This window comes from Sus scrofa, chromosome 2 (genome assembly GCF_054392235.1).
Source record: "Sus scrofa isolate SSC_HxYL_T2T_F1_AM1 chromosome 2, Sscrofa_HxYL_maternal_Yorkshire_Landrace_v2.0, whole genome shotgun sequence".
Lineage (NCBI taxonomy): Eukaryota > Metazoa > Chordata > Mammalia > Artiodactyla > Suidae > Sus > Sus scrofa.
The window spans coordinates 99,908,014-99,925,674 of record NC_139384.1 but is presented as its reverse complement, the minus strand read 5'-3'; the positions used below and the strand labels follow the sequence as shown (position 1 = coordinate 99,925,674).

Below are 17,661 nucleotides of genomic sequence, written 5' to 3'. Positions count from 1 at the left end.
TAGTTTCTGACGTTACTTTGAGGACAGACTCATAAAAATTTAGACATAGGAGTCCCTTGGTGGCTTAGCGGGTTAAGGACCTGGCATTGTCACTGCTGTGGCGTGGGTTTGATCCCTGGCCTGGGAACTTCTGCATGCTGTGGGATAGGTCAAAAAAATTTTTTTTTAGACATGAATGAGCCTGGGTGACTTGTCCAAGATCTTATAGATTGAAAGTGACTAAAAACACAGGTTTCTTACTGCTGGTCCATTGCTTTATCTACCACACCATGGGAAATAGATAAGCATAGTATCTTGGAAATCACTCAAAAGGGCTTTGGGGCATTTTACTGATGACCAGTGGCCTCTACTTTAGACGGAAGAGGAGTTAGAGGTAAAAGATGAAACATAGATATGGTCAGGGATAATACTGGAGCATGCAATGGAGTAATGCTTTAAATTTCTGAGTGAAAAATTTTCAACCTAAAATCCTAGCCCTAGCTAAATTATAAATCAAGAGCGAAAGTATACTGGATACATTTTCATTCATGTAAAGTCTTGAAAAATTTACCTCCTTAATTGATATTATTAGCAACCTATCCAAAGTCTATTCCACCTCTAAGAAAATCCTGATTTATAAGGCAATTAACTCCCTTATCATTTAACTCAGGAGACAGAGTCTTCATATCCAGCTCCAAATGTTGACCCCAATTAATCTCGGCTGGTCAAAGTTATCCCTGCCATTCTCACATCCAGGGACTGATTTAAGAATGAGCATGTGGGGATTCCTTTGTGGTACAGCATGTTAAGTATCCAGCTTTATCACTGTAGCAGCCTGGGTCACTGTTGTGGTGCAGGTTTGATCCCTGGCCTGGGAACTTCCACCTGCCCACAGGGTTGGCCAAAAAAAAAAAAAAGAATGAGCATGTGATTCAGTTCTGGAAGAAAGATGGGATACCATGACATGCCACCAGGCATCTGAAAAGTTCCCTTGCTCCTAAGAAAAAGTCACAGGAAAAACTGGTCCCTTTTCTTCCTTTGGACATTGTCAGCTCTGGAGGTGATGCCCAAAAGAGCTTCAGTCATCTTGCTAATACCCTGATGATGAAGCCAGCAGGGCAGGAAGACAAAGCTTGGAGAACCACAAAGAAGAGAAGCCGAAGCCCCCTCTTCCTGAGGTTCCTGTAAGATGAAGTTATAGGTTATACGTATCCTCACTGTCTGTGCCAGGGTGAGTCCAAATGTTCTATTACTTGCAATCGCATGCACAGAAGAGAGGTTAAGAGACTCCCTAGGATAACAGCAGAGGCAGGTCTCTGGACAACCGCTGGGCAGCAGGTCTAGGGAAAAACCAGTTCAGATGAGCAGGAGCACAAGGGCTCCGGGAGGAATGAATGCAGTGGGGAAAATGGAACCAACAGGTTCTACCATGTGGAAAACAGGCTAGAGAGGTGTTCTACAAGGCTGTTGGAGGATACAGGAAGATTCAGCAATAGACTCAAATAAAATAATGAAATAAAAAAATAAAAACAATGATTGCCGTCAAAAAAGTTGTAAAAGAAAGAAAACATACTTGTCTCCATTCTTGGCTCATGAGTAAGCAATACCTACTGGCAATAATAGTGAAAATAATGGGGAGTTCCCGTCACGGCGCAGTGGTTAACGAGTCTGACTGGGAACCATGAGGTGGCGGGTTCAATCCCTGGCCTTGCTCAGTGGGTGAAGGATCCGGTGTTGCCGTGAGCTGTGGTGTAGGTCACAGACGTGGCTCAGATCCCGAACTGCTGTGGCTGTGGCGTAGGCCGGCGGCTATAGCTCTGATTCGACCCCTAGCCTGGGAACCTCCATATGCCGCAGGAAGAGGCCCTAGAAATGGAAAAAAGACCAAAAAAAAAAAGTGAAAATAATGAATGGAAATCAAAGAAAAAATGTGAAACTACCTCAATGGGAGGAAACGGAAGGGGAGGACTCCCTTAACATGAGAAATCAGTCAATACTGTGTCAGGGTGAGGAACCAAGAGATGAGCAAGTAAATATATTATTTAGAACCATGTAAGAAATGCAGGAAAGAGTCGAAAGCAGTTTCCTTGGGACTGGGCTGGGATGGGCCATGGAATAAGAGCATGGAAGCAGGGTTCCACTGCCTGTTGGCATGAGTCTTTAGCATCATTTAGTTTTTAGAGTTATGTTCATGATAATAAAAATTTAAACCAGTAAAATAAAATGCTGAAACACTTAGAATGTAAGGGTCTAGGTTAGTAGTCAGTTCATATCAAATGCTTAACCACTGACCCTTCCCTGTTAGTGAACTCTGGTTTGTTTATCCCATTGGGTTTTAGCTTATAAGCTCCTCCTGTCACTTTGGATGCAGATTAATGGATACAAAACTGGCTTCCATGAGAGAATTTATGATGTGTTTTTCAAGACTGTGTGGTGGTGAAAGGCAAGGATTGCCCAATATTACATTTATCTTAGGTCCAGTGCTTTGTTTTATCTGGGCCAGTTGCCTGATTTCTTTTTCAGGTCCATCCTTACTTATTACTTTTCCAAAATAAAATGTGGACTCTGGAGTATCTTGGATAATGGATTTTCCATTGGAGTACACCACCTCTGTGAACCATCACTGGCCCACAGGCTGGTAGCTTAAAAAAATCACTACCAAAAAGGAAAAAAAATGTTAAAATCCACATTACTTATAGCACTTCAATTTTTTCTATTAGCTAGTGATGTTCTTTTTCATGAAACATTTAATTTCTGTGGTAGTAAGCAGAAGGCTAGGCAAAATACTGTGGCTCCCACATAGCAATTCTAGCAGAGCAGAAGAGAACCTGCAAGCACAGGATGTGGAATTGAGGCTCAGCTGGGCCCCGATCCAGGTGGTGGACATAGGCAAGCCCGAGATTCACCTTCCTTGTCAAATTAAAATGAAATGTATGACCAGTATAGAATATTATTCTTAGTAATTAATGTTAAATGAAACTTGGGGAATTTTTTTTTTTTTCTTTTTAGCGCCACATCCGAGGCATATAGAAGTTCCCAGGCTAGGGGTGGAATCAGAGTTGCAGCTGCCAGCCTACACCACAGCCACAGCAATGCCAGATCCAAGTTGTATCTGTGACCTACACCACAGCTTGTGGCAACACTGGATCCTAACCCACTGAGTGAGGCCAGCAATTGAACCTGCATGGACACTAGTCGGGTTCTTAACTCGTTGAGCCACAATGGGAACTCTGTATATTGCATATTTTTAAAGATGACCAATACACTTGCCTGCTAGGGCATCTTTCCTGAGATGAACCTAAGAGCAAAACCTAAAAGCCCCCCTTTACCCCACCTTCTTCTTATAGAAAAATGAGATAAGGAGGGCCAGAGAAGGACTTAGAGATGGCATGGACAAATACAAATTCTACCCGACCCTAAGCCTAGAGAAAATAAATTTGAACAAATGTCAATTACAATCAATATTTATAGCTTTTATTATCATTATTATTTTGCTTTTTAGGGCTGCACCCATGGCATATGGAGGTTCCCAGGCTAGGAGTCTAATCTGAGTTACAGCTGCTGGCCTACGCCAGAGCCACAGCCAGATCTGAGCAATCCCAGATCTGAGCTGAGTCTGCAACCTACACCACAGCTCACGGCAACACCAGATCCTTAACGCATTGAGTGAGGCCAGGGATTGAACCTGCAACCCCATAGTTCCTAGTCGGATTCATTTCCACTGTGCCATGACAGGAATTCCCTAGAGCTTTTATTATTAATAAGGAATAAGTTCATGCTTCTATGAACTGTGAATTATCAGTCATGAAAACCAAGGGAATGCTAGTAGTGGTTACAGCAAGAACATTTCATACCTGGATCCTGTTTGCTTTCATCCTCATTGACCAAGAATCCCATGTGGTAATTCCCCACCTGTTGTGAGTAACTTTTTTCTAACTCACAAACTGGTGGATAATGGGTAACAAACAGGGTTAGGGATTTCACCTGAAATAGTAAGATAGAATGAATGTTATTTTACTTTTAAATTTTATTTTAAACTTTTCTCCAACCTTATATTAAAAAATTTCAAACCTTCATAAAAGCTGCAAGAAAATTACAATGAACACTCACACATTCTTCATCTAGGTAACCACTGGTTAATATTTTGCCATATTTCCCCTTTCCTCCTCTCTCTCCTCTAAAAACACACTCTTTTTTCCTGAACCATTTGAGAATGAATTGCAGACATCATGTCACTTCATCCCTAAATACTTAAGATTCTATCTTCTGAGAACAAAAACATTTTCCTGCCTAACCAGAATACAATTATTACACTCAAGACATTTAACACTCATAGATCACTATTTACTAACATAACATATAGTCCATGAATTTCCCAAGCTACCCCAATAATGTTCTTTATAAATTTCTTTATATTAAAAAAAAAATTCAAGGCCCATATGGACGTGTCTCTTTAGCCCCCATTAATCTAGACAAGTTCACCAGACTTTTCCTTTTTGACTTTTTTGTCTTGAACATTTTTGAAGTATCCAGGAGAGCTGTGTTGCATAATGTGTTTCGATTTGGATTTGGCTGATTATTTCCTCCTGACTACATTCAGATTAAACCTTACTGCCTAGAATACTACATATACACGCAGGAGACATACCCTTTGCAGTACATCACATCAGGAGGCAGATGAGGTCCATCTGACCCATTCCTGGGGATGCCAAATCTGAATATTTGGTTTAAGTGGGTGCCTAGAAGATTTATTCACCATACTGACACTTTTCTCCTTTGTAATTAATAAATCACTTGTGGGGAGATACTTTTAGACTGTATGAATATCCTTTCCTCCAATAATCTTTCATACAAAGGCTTAACTTTTTTTTTTTTTTTTTTTCCTGCTTTTTAAGGCTGCACCTGCAGCATATGGATGTTCCCAGGCTAGGGGTCGAATCGGAGCTACAGCAGCCAGCCTACACCACAGCCAAAGCAATGCAGGATCCGAGCCGAGTCTTTGGCAGCCAACCTCCACAGCTCACGGCAACACTGGATCCTCGACCCACTGAGTGAGGCCATGGATTGAACCTGCATCCTCATGGATACTAGTTGGATTCGTTTCCACTGCACCACAATGGGAACTCAATTTAATATCTTTGGATTATTGTTGCCTGAATCAGTTGTTATTATGGTACTTAACAAATGAACCTGTCTACAGAACCGAGACAGAGTTCACAGACATGGAAAACAGACCTGTGGTTGCCAACAGGGAGGGGGAGGCAATGGGATGGACTGGGAGTTTGGGGTTAGTAGGTGCAAACCACTATGTTTAGAAGGGATAAGCAATGAGGTCCTGCTGTACAGCCCAGAGAACTATATCCAACCACTTGAATAGAACATGATGGAAGATAATATGAGAAAAACAAAGTATATATATATATATATATATGTATGACTGGGTTACTTTTCTGGACAGCAGAAATGGACCCAACACTGTAAATCAACTTTAATAAAATAGCATTCTCTATTTATTAGCTGGCAATTTTTAAAGTAGAGCTTTTCCTTCTTCCCAATCTACCCCCACCATTTTAAAATTTATTTTTGTTTTGTTAGTGTCAGTATAGCCTTGCAGATTACTTAGTAAGCATTGTTTTAAGCACATATTACATTTTCTGGAAACCCCTATCTTAAGGGAAGTTAACACCAAATCTTGGTCTAAAAATTAGCACAACAGGCTAAATTAAACAGAAGTACTCTAGTTTTGATTCATCTACCATTCATCTTATTAAAAGTCAGAACATATGACTCCTCTCTAATAACAATCACGAATAAACCTATCAGGGCAGGATTTCTTTGGCCAGTTGCTCTTAAAATCTGCCCTGAAGCATCTTAGGACCAGCTGTCTCCCTGGTGCCTCTTCCCTGAGCTGAAAGGCATTCCTAGCTGGAAGACCTAAGGGTTTGGGTTACACCAGTGTCCTCCTCAAGGTCATGTTTACCCTACAGCAGCAACACACAGCCTCCGCCACTCCTCCTCATCCCAGCCATCTAAGGACATCGTGAAAAATAAGTATTTCCATCCATGAAAAGGTTAGGGACTCTTATTCCTGAAAAGTCATTTTCAATAACCTATCTCCAAGGTAACTTTTATCTAAAACTAAACTTCCTTCACTAACACTTCAAATGTTCAAAAACTGCTATAGAAGCAATGAAAACAGAAGTGACAAAATCAATTATCATAATTTGTTCCTGAAAGTTCTATTTTTAAAAATTATTTTCTTTATTTTTGGCTGCATCTGTGGCATGCACAAGTTCCTGGGCCAGGGAGTGAACCCACGCCACAGCTACAACTCAAGCCACATAAATGACAACGCTGGATCCTTAACCTGGTGCACCACCAGGGAACTCCTGTTCCTGAAGATTCTTAAACAACTCTTTAAGGACTTCAGAGGAATTTCTTCTTTAAGAAATGTGACCAGGAGTTCCCATCATGGCGCAATGGTTAACGAATTCAACTAGGAACCATGAGGTTGCGGGTTCGATCCTGGCCTCGCTCAGTGGGTTAAGGATCCAGCATTGCCGTGAGCTGTGGTGTGGGTTGCAAATGTGGCTCGGATCCTGCGTTGTTGTGGCTGTGGCGTAGGCTGGTGGCTACAGCTCCGATTCGACCCCTAGCCTGGGAACCTCCATATGCCGCAGGAAGCGGCCCTAGAAAAGGCAAAAAGACAAAAAAAAAAAAAAAAAAGAAAGAAAGAAAGAAAGAAACGTGCCCAACTGCCTTTGGCAGCCAGCCTCCACCATGGCCCCAGAGAGCTTCACTTCCTAATGTTCATGCTCTTGAGGAGCCTCTTTCCACAATCAGAGCTGCCCCTGTGTAGTCAACAACATGATGCAGTGACAGTGTGTAGCTTCTGAAGCTTGGTCATAAAATACACTGCTGCTTCTACCTTGGCTTCTTGGAATGCCCTCTGTGGGGAAAACCAGAAGTCACTCTGAAGGGACACTCAGGGGCCCATAGAGAGGCCCGTGGAGAAAGGAACTGAGAGCCCTGCTAAATGATAGCACCAACTTGCCAGCCATGTGAGGAAGACACAATGGAAGAGGCTCCACCAGCCCCAGTCGAGCCTTCAGATGACTCCAGCCCTGGCTCAACTTGATGGCAACCTCTGGAGAGGCCCTGAGCCAAAACCACCCAGCTAAGCTGCTCCAAAATTCCTCACCTCCAGACACTGTGAGAGATAATAAATGATTACTGCTGTTTTAAGCCATAAATTTGGGGGTAATTAGTCATAGTAACTAATACACTGCTACAAAGAAGAAACAATGAAATCAAATTCGAAGCTGACAAATTCAGCTGTCTTAATTTGTTTCTAATGGCTGTTAAATAAACACTTTAAAATTTTTTTTGGAGTTCCCATTGTGGCACAGTGGTTAATGAATCTGACTAGGAACCATGAGGTTGTGGGTTTGATCCCTGCCCTTGCTCAGTGGGTTAACAACCCGGCATTGCCCTGAGCTGTGGTGTGGGTCGTAGACACAGCTCGGATCCTGTGTTGCTGTGGCTGTGGTGTAGGCCAGCGGCTATAGCTGGGATTAGACCCCTAGCCTGGGAACCTCCATATGCCACGGGAGCAGACCAAGAAATGGCAAAAAGACCAAAAAAAAAAAATTTTTTTTTTACCAACTGATTCTTTAAATTCTATAGTAAAGAATTTAAAATACTTTACAATTTTCAAAAGTTTCACACACATAATTTCATAGAATCCCATAAAAAACTTTTATTCTTACCCCTATACCTCCCCACTGATAACCACTAGTTTGTCCTCTATATCTGTGAGTCTGCTTCTTTTTTGTTTTATTCACTAGTTCATTGTATCTTTTAGATTTCACATATAAATGATATCATACAGTATTTGTCTTTTTCTGTCCAATTTACTTCACTTATCATGATGCCCTCCAAACCCATCCATGTTGCTACAAATGGCAATATTTCATTCTTTTTTATAGCTAGGCTAAGGAGTATTCTTAAATAAATGTTTAAAATGTGTTTTGGAGGCAGATAGAGGACTTTATTGAACCTATGATATGTAGTGTCTATAATGATTAAAGAAAAGTTCCTGAGCTATAGCTTGCAAATACAGAATTTCTTTTCTTTTTCTTTTTTGGTCTTTTAGAGCTGCATCTGAGACATATGGAGGTTCCCAGGTTAGGGGGCAAATCAGAGCTGTAGCTGCTGGCCTATGCCACAGCCACAGCAGTGTCAGATCTGAGCCATGTCTGCAACCTATAACACAGCTCATGGCAACATCAGATCATTAACCCATTGAATGAGGCCAGGGACCGAACCTGAGTCCTCAGGGATGCTAGTCAGATTCGCTTCCGCTGAGTCACTACGGGAACTCCAAATACAGAATTTCTTTTTTTAAAAAGTATTTTAAAATAGAAAACATATCATCATTAACTATGTAATCTAACTAAAATGTTTAAACAAAAAGCTGAAGGCCACAAAAGTTTAAAGAAAAGGGGATTTTACTTTTGCATTTTTTTAACAAACAGATATAAGCAAAAACATGCTTTTATTGGCTATTTAAGAAAGAAAGGAAGAAATGAAAATGGGGGGAAGACACAGAACAAAGAAAAATGTAAAAAGGTAGAGAACAAAATAGAAAAAGAGACACTGTTCAGGGGCAGGTACTGAAAAAGAGAGAGAAAAGGTAAGAGATCAAAATGAACAAAGACTGGAGTTTCCATGTGACACAGTGGGTTAAGGATCCTGCATTGTCACTGCAGTGGCCCAGGTGGCTACCATGGCATAGGTTCGATCCCTGGCCAAGGAGCTTTCACATACCTCAGGTACAGCCAAAAAAAAAAAAAAAAAAAGATCAAAGACACAGAGTTAATAAAAGGGAGAATTTGATGGAGCTGACAGGGATGGAAAGTTGGACACAAACAACAAAATTTCACATTCAGATACTTAGAAATGAACCCTGAGAAAAAGACACACATGCAATGAAGGAGTGATGCTACTGAAACAGAGACACAAACAGACCAGATTGAAAACCTTATATAGAGATCTTTTAGCATTTTGCTGAAAAAAATTTTCACAGTAAAAATGGCAGATCTCCTATTTGGTTCTTTTCTCAAGGAATGAGTTGCAAAGGATGGTCTCTAGTCTTGATTTAGAGTTTGCCGAGGATAGTAAGATACAGTTCTAGGTAGAAATATATTAGCAGGGAGGGAGTTCCCGTCGTGGCGCAGTGGTTAACGAATCCGACTAGGAACCATGAGGTTGCGGGTTCGATCCCTGCCCTTGCTCAGTGGGTTAACGATCCGGCTTTGCGGTGAGCTGTGGCGTAGGTCGCAGACGCGGCTCAGATCCCGCGTTGCTGTGGCTCTGGCGTAGGCTGGCGGCTATAGCTCCGATTAGACCCCTAGCCTGGGAACCTCCCATATGCCGCAGGAGCGGCCCAAGAAATGGCAAAAAGACAAAAAAAAAAAAAAACCAGAAATATTAGCAGGGAGGACTTCCTTCTACTGATGGGGTATGTTCTGCTTCAGCAAAAGAAAAGAAGACACATCAAAGAACTATACATGTTATTTAGGGCCAATCTACCCAAGTTTCACGTAGAACACTTGAATGATCAATTGCAGAAATAAGATCAATTATAATAAAGATAATTTTGAATATTTAGAAATGAAGGTCAAAGAAATAATCTGTATAGCATGTAGCATTCAGGTACAAAAAGGAAAGCAAGATACTCACATCTCTAATGAAATGCTCAAGGGTAGCATAAGCAATGGCAATTCCATCATGGGTGCTGGTCCCTCTGCCCAATTCATCCAAGATAACCAAAGACTGTGATGTTGCTTTTCTTATGATTTCTGCTGTGTCAGTGAGTTCTTCCATAAATGTGCTCCGTCCTTTATATATGTTATCTGCAGCCCCCATCCTACAAACAAGATGACAACACCTTTATATCCTCTGAACTTCATTTTTAGGAAGCCAGACATTATTTTCTGAACAATAGCTAGAAAAGATCCCTAGGGAATCTATGTACTTTGAGCCAGTAAGAGCTAAAATTATATTAAACAAAAGAAAATATATGTTGAATACAAAGAGTATCTAACATCAAACATACCTTATAGAAACATTCTGGGTAGAATCTGAGATTCTGGACAGAGCTTCTGGAAAGCAGGAAAACCTCTGACCTGGCCTTTTTCTGACCAACCATTTCACACCAAAGTTTTGGTACTCAGAGGGCAAACAATGCTTTTCTGTGATGCTGTGTTTAAAATCCATGAATACTAGAATATTGACGATCAAAGGCTTTTTCCTATTTCCTTAAGAAGATTCCACATTGATATTACAAATTAAAGTGCCATGTTGAAATAACTTGTTCAAGATAAAACTTTAAAAAAAAAATAGAATTAGAGTTATAGAGGTTTAGTAACCTTAGATACCTAATACAGGTTCCTCCAGGGGACTGGAATAGAGTTCTTAAGAGATGTCAAGAAACGGGTGCAAAAGGTATAAGAGTTCTTTCCTGTAAGTCATCTTAGAGCCTTTACTATTCTACTACACACTGTATGCTACTTAGAGCAGATCTAGTACATAGTATTTCTAGTTCATTTAACCAGGGACCCTTGAAAGTTCTCCTGAGGCACTTTCTGACAATGATGGTCTACAGAACACATTTGGGAAATGTACAAAAGAAACCTGGGGGTGGGTAGGGGGTTGAATAATTTTATATATATACATACTCAAGGTCATGTAGTTAGCAATAAAACCTAGAATTCAGTCTTGGACCCACTAGGTAGAGTTGTGAATGCTGGTGACTATTTTCTTGGCAAAATACCTTCATCAATTTAGTTTTGTTATAACAGTTCACATGTGACCTATGGCAACATAATATACCTCTTATTTCTGGAGAAACTCATGGTAAAATTGAGACGTCGCCATCCTGTGGCTGAGACCTAAGCTGGGCAGGGGAGATGCAGTGTAATGTTTTTTCCTCCCAGACTGGTGGAGCCTTAGGAGAACTCCAGGAATTAGTGCAATTTGGAAACTGTAATTAACTACATCCCTGATGGAGGTGAAATGGTTCTACTCAAAGTGGTGTCAATTCTATCTATCTTAAAATCAGTAACTGCAAAACATTATTTCTGAAACATAGGAACATTCTGGCTACTTTTGAAAATTTCAAACTCTGTTACTTACCTCAATTTCCAATGTTTACTAATATTTCCCCTACCACAAAGCAAGAAGATTAAAATTTCCCATCTCTGCAACCATTCTGAAATCTTCAGAATTATGTCTGAACCCCACTTAACAATGTTTCATTTTTATTCTTGACAGGTTGTAAACTGGTGAAAGGAACAAATCTTTGGCTGATAATAAAACAGCTCTGATAAGGCAAATATTAGGGGGGTAATGTCTGATTATCAAGAATTAGAGTAACAAGCGAGCAATGAACAAGATTTTTAATACAACAGTTTAAGTATTATACTTTAGAGCTTTCTAGAAACATCACAGTAAGAATCATCTCATTAGGAACCTCAAGAATTGTAGAATGCTTTGTCAAAATATTCGAGGGTAATATTCAAATCAGGAGGGAAGGATGAATGATCAATAAAAAAGATAGCAGCTAATTGGTTGTTTCAGGAAAAAAAAAATATGTCCCTACTCAAACAATATTCCAAAATAACAACCTATCCAGACTGAACCAGGAAGAAACTGAAAATATGAACAGAACAATCACAAGTACCAAAATTGAAAATGTGATTAAAAAACTTTCAGCAAACAAAAGTCCAGGACCTGATGGACACAGGCAAATTCTAACAAACATTCAGAGAAGATTTAACACCTATTCTTCCGAAATTCTCCCAAAAAACAGCAGAGGAAGGAACACTCCCAAGCTCACTCTATGAGGTCACCATCACGCTGATACCAAAACCAGACAAGGATACCACAAAAAAAGAAAATTACAGGCCAATATCACTGATGAACATGGATGTAAAAATCCTCAACAAAATATTAGCAAACTAAATAAAAATACATATTAAAAGGATCATATACCATGATCAAGTGTGATTTATGCCAGGTATACAAGGACTCTTCAATATCCACAAATTAATCAGTGTGATACACCACATCAATGACTAAAAATAAAAATGATATGACCATTCCAATGGATGCAGCAAAAGATTTGACAAAATTCAACACCCATTTCTGATAAAAACTCTCCAGAGGGTAGGCATAGAGGAAACCTACCTCAACAGAATAAAAGCCATATATGATAAACCCCAGCTAACATCATTCTCAATGGTGAAAACCTAACAACATTTCCACTAAGATCAGGAACAAGACAAGGATGTCCACTTTCACCACTACTGTTCAACATAGTTTTGAAAGTCTTAGCCACAGCAATCAGAGAAGAAAAAGAAATAAAAGGAATCCAAATTGAAAAAGAACAAGTAAAACAATCACTGTTTGCAGATGACATGATACTATACCTAGAAAACCCTAAAGACACTAGAGACAAAAGACCTGTACTCTGAAAACTGTAAGACACTGATGAAAGAATTCAAAGACAAAACAAACAGATGGAAAGATATACCAAGCTTGGATTGGAAGAATCAATATTGTCAAAATGACTATACTACCCAAGGCAACTAAAGATTCAGTGTAATCTCTATCAAACTACCAAAAACATTTTTCACAGAACCAGAACAGTATATTTTGAAATTTGTATGGAAACACAAAAGACCCCGAATAATTAAAGCAATATTAAAAAAAAAAAAAAAAAACGGAAATGGAGGAATCAGGCTCCCTGACTTCAGACAATATCACATAGCTACAGTTATCAAAACAATATGGTATGCACACAAAACAGAAATACAGATCAATGCAACAGGATAGAAAGCCAAGAAATAAACCCAAGCACCTATGGTCAATTTATCTATGACAAAGGAGGCAAGAATATAGAGTGGAAGAAAGAGAGTCTCTTCAATAAGTGGTGCTGTGAAAACTGGACAGCTGCATGTAAAAAAATGAAATTAGAACACTCTCTAACACCATACCCAAAAATAAACTCAAAATGATTAAAGACCTAAATATATGGCCAGATACTATAAAACTCCTAGAGGAAAACACAGGCAGAATGCTCTATGACATAAATCAGAGTAACATCTTATTTGATCCACCTCCTCCTAGAACAATGACAATAAAGACAAAAAGGAACCTAATTAAACTCAAAAGATTTTGCACAGCAAAGGAAACCATTAAAAAAACAAAAAGCCAGAGTTCCTGTCATGGCTCAGTGGTTAATGATCTGGCGTTGCCATGAGCTGTGGTGTAGGTCGCAGATGTGGCTCAAATCCCGAGTTGCTGTGGCTATGTTGTAGGCCAGCGGCTACAGCTCGGGTTGGACCCCTAGCCTGGGAACCTTCACATGCCGCAGGTGTCGCCCTAAAAAGCAAAAAAAAAAAAAAAAAAAAAAAAAAAAAGCCAACCCACAGAATGAGAGAAAAATCTTTGCAAATGATAGACAAGGGTCTAATATCCAAAAAAACAAACAACTGCTACAACTCAACAGCAAAAAACAAACAACCCAATCAAAAAATGGGCAGAAGACTTAAATACACATTTCTCCAAAGAAGACATACAGATGGCCAACAGACACATGAAAAGATATTCAACGTCAATAATTATTAGGGAAATGCAACTCAAAACTACATTGAGGTACCACCTCACAGTGGTCAGAATGGTTATCATTAACAAGTCAACAACTAATAAATGCTGGATAAAAAGGTACACTCCTTCACTGTTGGTGGGAATGTAAATTGGTACAACTACTATGGAAAACAGTGCCTCAGAAAAGTAAATACAGAAGTACCATATGATCCAGCCATCCCACTCTTAGGCATATATCCAGACAAAACTATAATTCAAAAAGATACATTCATTGCAGTGCTATTCATAATGCCAAGACATGGAAACAACCTAAAGGTTCATCAACAGATGAATGGGTTAAGAAGATGTACAACGTATATACAATGGAATACTACTCATCCATATAAAAGGACAAACTAATGCCATTTGCAACAACACAGATGAAAATACAGTCTCATACTAAGTGAAGCAAGTCAGAAAGAGACAGACAAATACGATAGGATATCACTTATATGTGGAATCTAAAATATGGCACAGATGATCCTATTTACAAAACAGAAAGAGATCACAGCCAAAGATAGGAGAACTGCGGTTCCCAGGGGGAGTAGGGGAAGGAGTGGCATGGACAGTAAGTTTGGGGTTTTGGGATGCAAAGTGTTACCTTTGGAATGGATGGGCAAAAGGGCCCTATGGTACAGCACAGGGAACTGTGAATGGGTTACTTTGTTGTTCAGCAGAAATTGAGGAAACATTGTAAATAAACAACACTTTAATTTAAAAAAAGGAAAAAAAAGGGGCCCTATGGTACAGCACAGGGAACTGTGAACTGGGTTACTTTGTTGTTCAGCAGAAATTGAGGAAACATTGTAAATAAACAACACTTTAATTTAAAAAAAGGAAAAAAAAAATAAATACACATGAATTTAAAAGCTGAATGTAAAAACAGAAACCATCAACATATCAAACAGTCCAGATAAAATTTAATCTCTGGACAGGTGGGTGGGTGGCTTTATACACATGGCATCAAAACATGTGCAGAGCAAAATCCCATGGTACCAAGGTGTCTCACGCCATCATAGGGTTCCTTCCCGTCCTTAAGGAGACCAGGCCAGATTTCAGGCCATCTTGGCTCTATTCTGCTTAAACAATGGTCCCAACTCTACTATTAGACTAGTGGTTTTCAGGTATCTGTTAAAGTCTTTGTCCACGTGAAATGTTACAAAGAAACTCACTCGGCAGATGAGATAAAAGAAACACTGATTTGGTTCTCCCCATCCAGAGGGGGCTCTGTAGACCTCTTAACACCTTGTAGAACAGTCTAAAAGCTACTGCATTAGAAGCCAACACATTTTCTTTCACAATTCTATTTTTCCATAGCACCTGATGTAAAGCAGCATTGCTGCCTGGCAGACACTAAAGAGATGCTGGCAGATTAACCAGTCAATGAGGCCCCTAGGGAAGTATGTGTTTGTAAACTGTGGCACTGTACACTGATAAAAATATTTTCTGTAAACTTGTCTTAAGAAATTAAGAAACTCTTTTTCTTAATTTCTTTTTCCAGTAAATTTCTAATATAATGAATAGATGATTCTAACGGACAGACTTTTATCACTAAACACATTTTCCTTTTGCTCTGGGTTACTAGGAAACAACTATATATAATAACGTATAATAACAAGCTAAAAAGCAGCAACTCTGACTTTATCTTATGTTTCTATCCTTATTTCTCTCCTTTTACTCTTATTATCCTGCCCTATCAAATATCTCCCGGTAAACTGCCTAAAACTAAGTTTCTGAAACAAGGCAGGGCATAACATCACTAACAAAAAGTTGTAATTTTTTATTAATCCAAACATACACTTACAAGGCACTCTACTGGACAACGATTCTGAAATTTCAAACGTTGAAATATTTTAGAGACTTAAGGAATTCCAGAACACGTGTCATTATTATCATTCTGCCTGTAATTATATTCAAATATAATGAAAAATAGAAAATGCATTCTTCAAGTTACAGAGTTAGTTTGCTCTGAGTAGAAAGGTTACAGATATGTGATTAAGAAAAAAAATCACTCTGATATTTTTAGGAGTGGCGGCTGACTAATCTTTCTAATCCCCCGCCCCACGCCCCGCCTTATCTATAACCCTTATATAGGTCAACAAAGCTTAATAAAGTATTAATAGAGAAAAAGATTTTGAATCAGTTTCTAAAATCAAGAACACTTTCATGAAAATTTGAACACGGGTTTGTTTTTATGAGATCTTGATATTTTGAGATAACATTCCAGACATTTCTAAATTATAACAAATGGAGTGGGTCTCTGTCCCTTCAAAACACACTCTCTGGGCCTTATGAAAGGAAAATGCTAACATGAAGAAGAAATCCTGCAATTAACACGGAGAAGAAAGGATTCTTTATACTGAATGATAAGTAACTGGGGCTTAAATATCAGAATATCAAAACTGTTAAATAGAAGCAATGATTATCTGTGCTGCATCAGGATTTTTCTTGACATACTTTCAGTGCTTTTAAAATAATACGAGTACATATATATGTATATATACAAATATATACAACTAACACTTACCATTTGAACATTTTTAGGTGTATAATTCAGTGGCATTGAGCACACTCACAACGCTGTGCAGTCATCACTACCATCGGTTAGCAGAACTTCTTCAAACACCCCATTAAAAAATAACCCCCCATTATAACCTTCCCTCAGCCTCGAGTAACCTCTATTCTACTTTCTGTCTCCAAGAGTTTTGCTTCTTCTAGGTTCCTTATATAAGGAAAATCATACTTTATTTCTTCTTTAAATGCTTTGTAGAGGAGGGTTCTTATATTCGCTAACTTTGCCTTCTTTTTGAAATTGAAAGTGTTCTATTCACTTCACTTAAAACTTTTTTTTTTTTTTTTTGGTCTTTCTAGGGCCATACCCACGTATGGAGTTTCCCAGGTAGGGGTCCAATGAGAAGTGCAGCTGCCGACCTAGGCCACAGCCACAGCCACAGCAATGCGGGATCCAAGCTGCATCTGTGACCTACACCACAGCTCACCGCAACATCGAATCCTTAACCCACTGAGCGAGGCCAGGGATTGAACCTGCGTCTGTATGGATGCTAGTCAGATTCGTCTCTGCTGAGCCATGACAGGAACTCCACTTTGCTAAAAACTTTGCAGAATTCTATCCAGTATGAGTGTCTTAGCTTTTTTGTTTTTGTTTTTTTTGCATATTATATAAATTTTACAAAGAGAAAATAATCCCCTGAATAGCAAAGTATTCTAAAATTTTAAGAAGGATGACGTAAGGAAGAAAAAAAAGTCTAAGAAGAGAAAATGCTGCAAAAGAATATCAAATAGTAGAATATGTATAGATCCAGCATGGTATTTAAATGATAAAAAATGTGACATAGTTGATCTACGTCACATTTAATTAAACATAAACATTAACCCAGAAGTGGAGTGAAATCACAAATAATTTACCACTATATGTGTGCATTTTTTTAAAGGTCTAGTAGGCCATATAACTCAACAACAATGATTTCCAGGTAGCAGAATTTCAGATGATTTTTAAATTTTTCCTTTTTGACCTTTCTATAGTTTTAAAATTTCACAATGAACAAGCTTTACAGTATATTTAGAAAAACAAATGCTGCTTTTAAGAATCACAAATAATAAATTTAAGAAGACTTTATACTCTATTGTATCACTTTATACTCTATTGTATCACAAGGCAAAATGATGGTAATTACCAAGACAAATAACCAGCTTTCTTCTGCCAATATCAAAAATAGTTTATTAGCAGCAATGGAATTATTATTATAATAGACAAAAAAAAGTTTCTTTCTCTAAGTTGCAATCGGATCTCACTACAGTATTTAAAGCCAATTTATAACAGCTATAACAGTGGACTGCAAATATATGACCGAGCAAAAAAAACCCATTATAGCAACCTTTCACTGTCAATGGAAACATTCCTGAGAATCAAAGCAGCAATCCAGGAAAATGCCAAACTTGTACTGGCTC

At 38.8% G+C, this 17,661-nt stretch overlaps 1 protein-coding gene across 7 annotated transcripts in view; it reads right to left on the bottom strand.

The window, feature by feature from the left end:
• Positions 1 to 17,661, bottom strand: part of MSH3 (mutS homolog 3) — a 197,439-nt gene that overhangs the window by 7,166 nt on the left and 172,612 nt on the right. For all 7 annotated transcript variants that reach the window (XR_014838120.1, XR_014838121.1, XR_014838122.1 and 4 more), the window contains 2 exons: positions 9,724 to 9,910; positions 3,834 to 3,963 (listed from right to left, as the gene is read on the bottom strand). Coding sequence is in view for 4 of the 7 variants with exons in the window: in XM_085013912.1 (XP_084870038.1) it covers positions 3,834 to 3,963; positions 9,724 to 9,910 (317 nt within the window). In the remaining 3 variants the exon portion in view is untranslated. The remainder of the gene's footprint in view (positions 1 to 3,833; positions 3,964 to 9,723; positions 9,911 to 17,661) is intronic.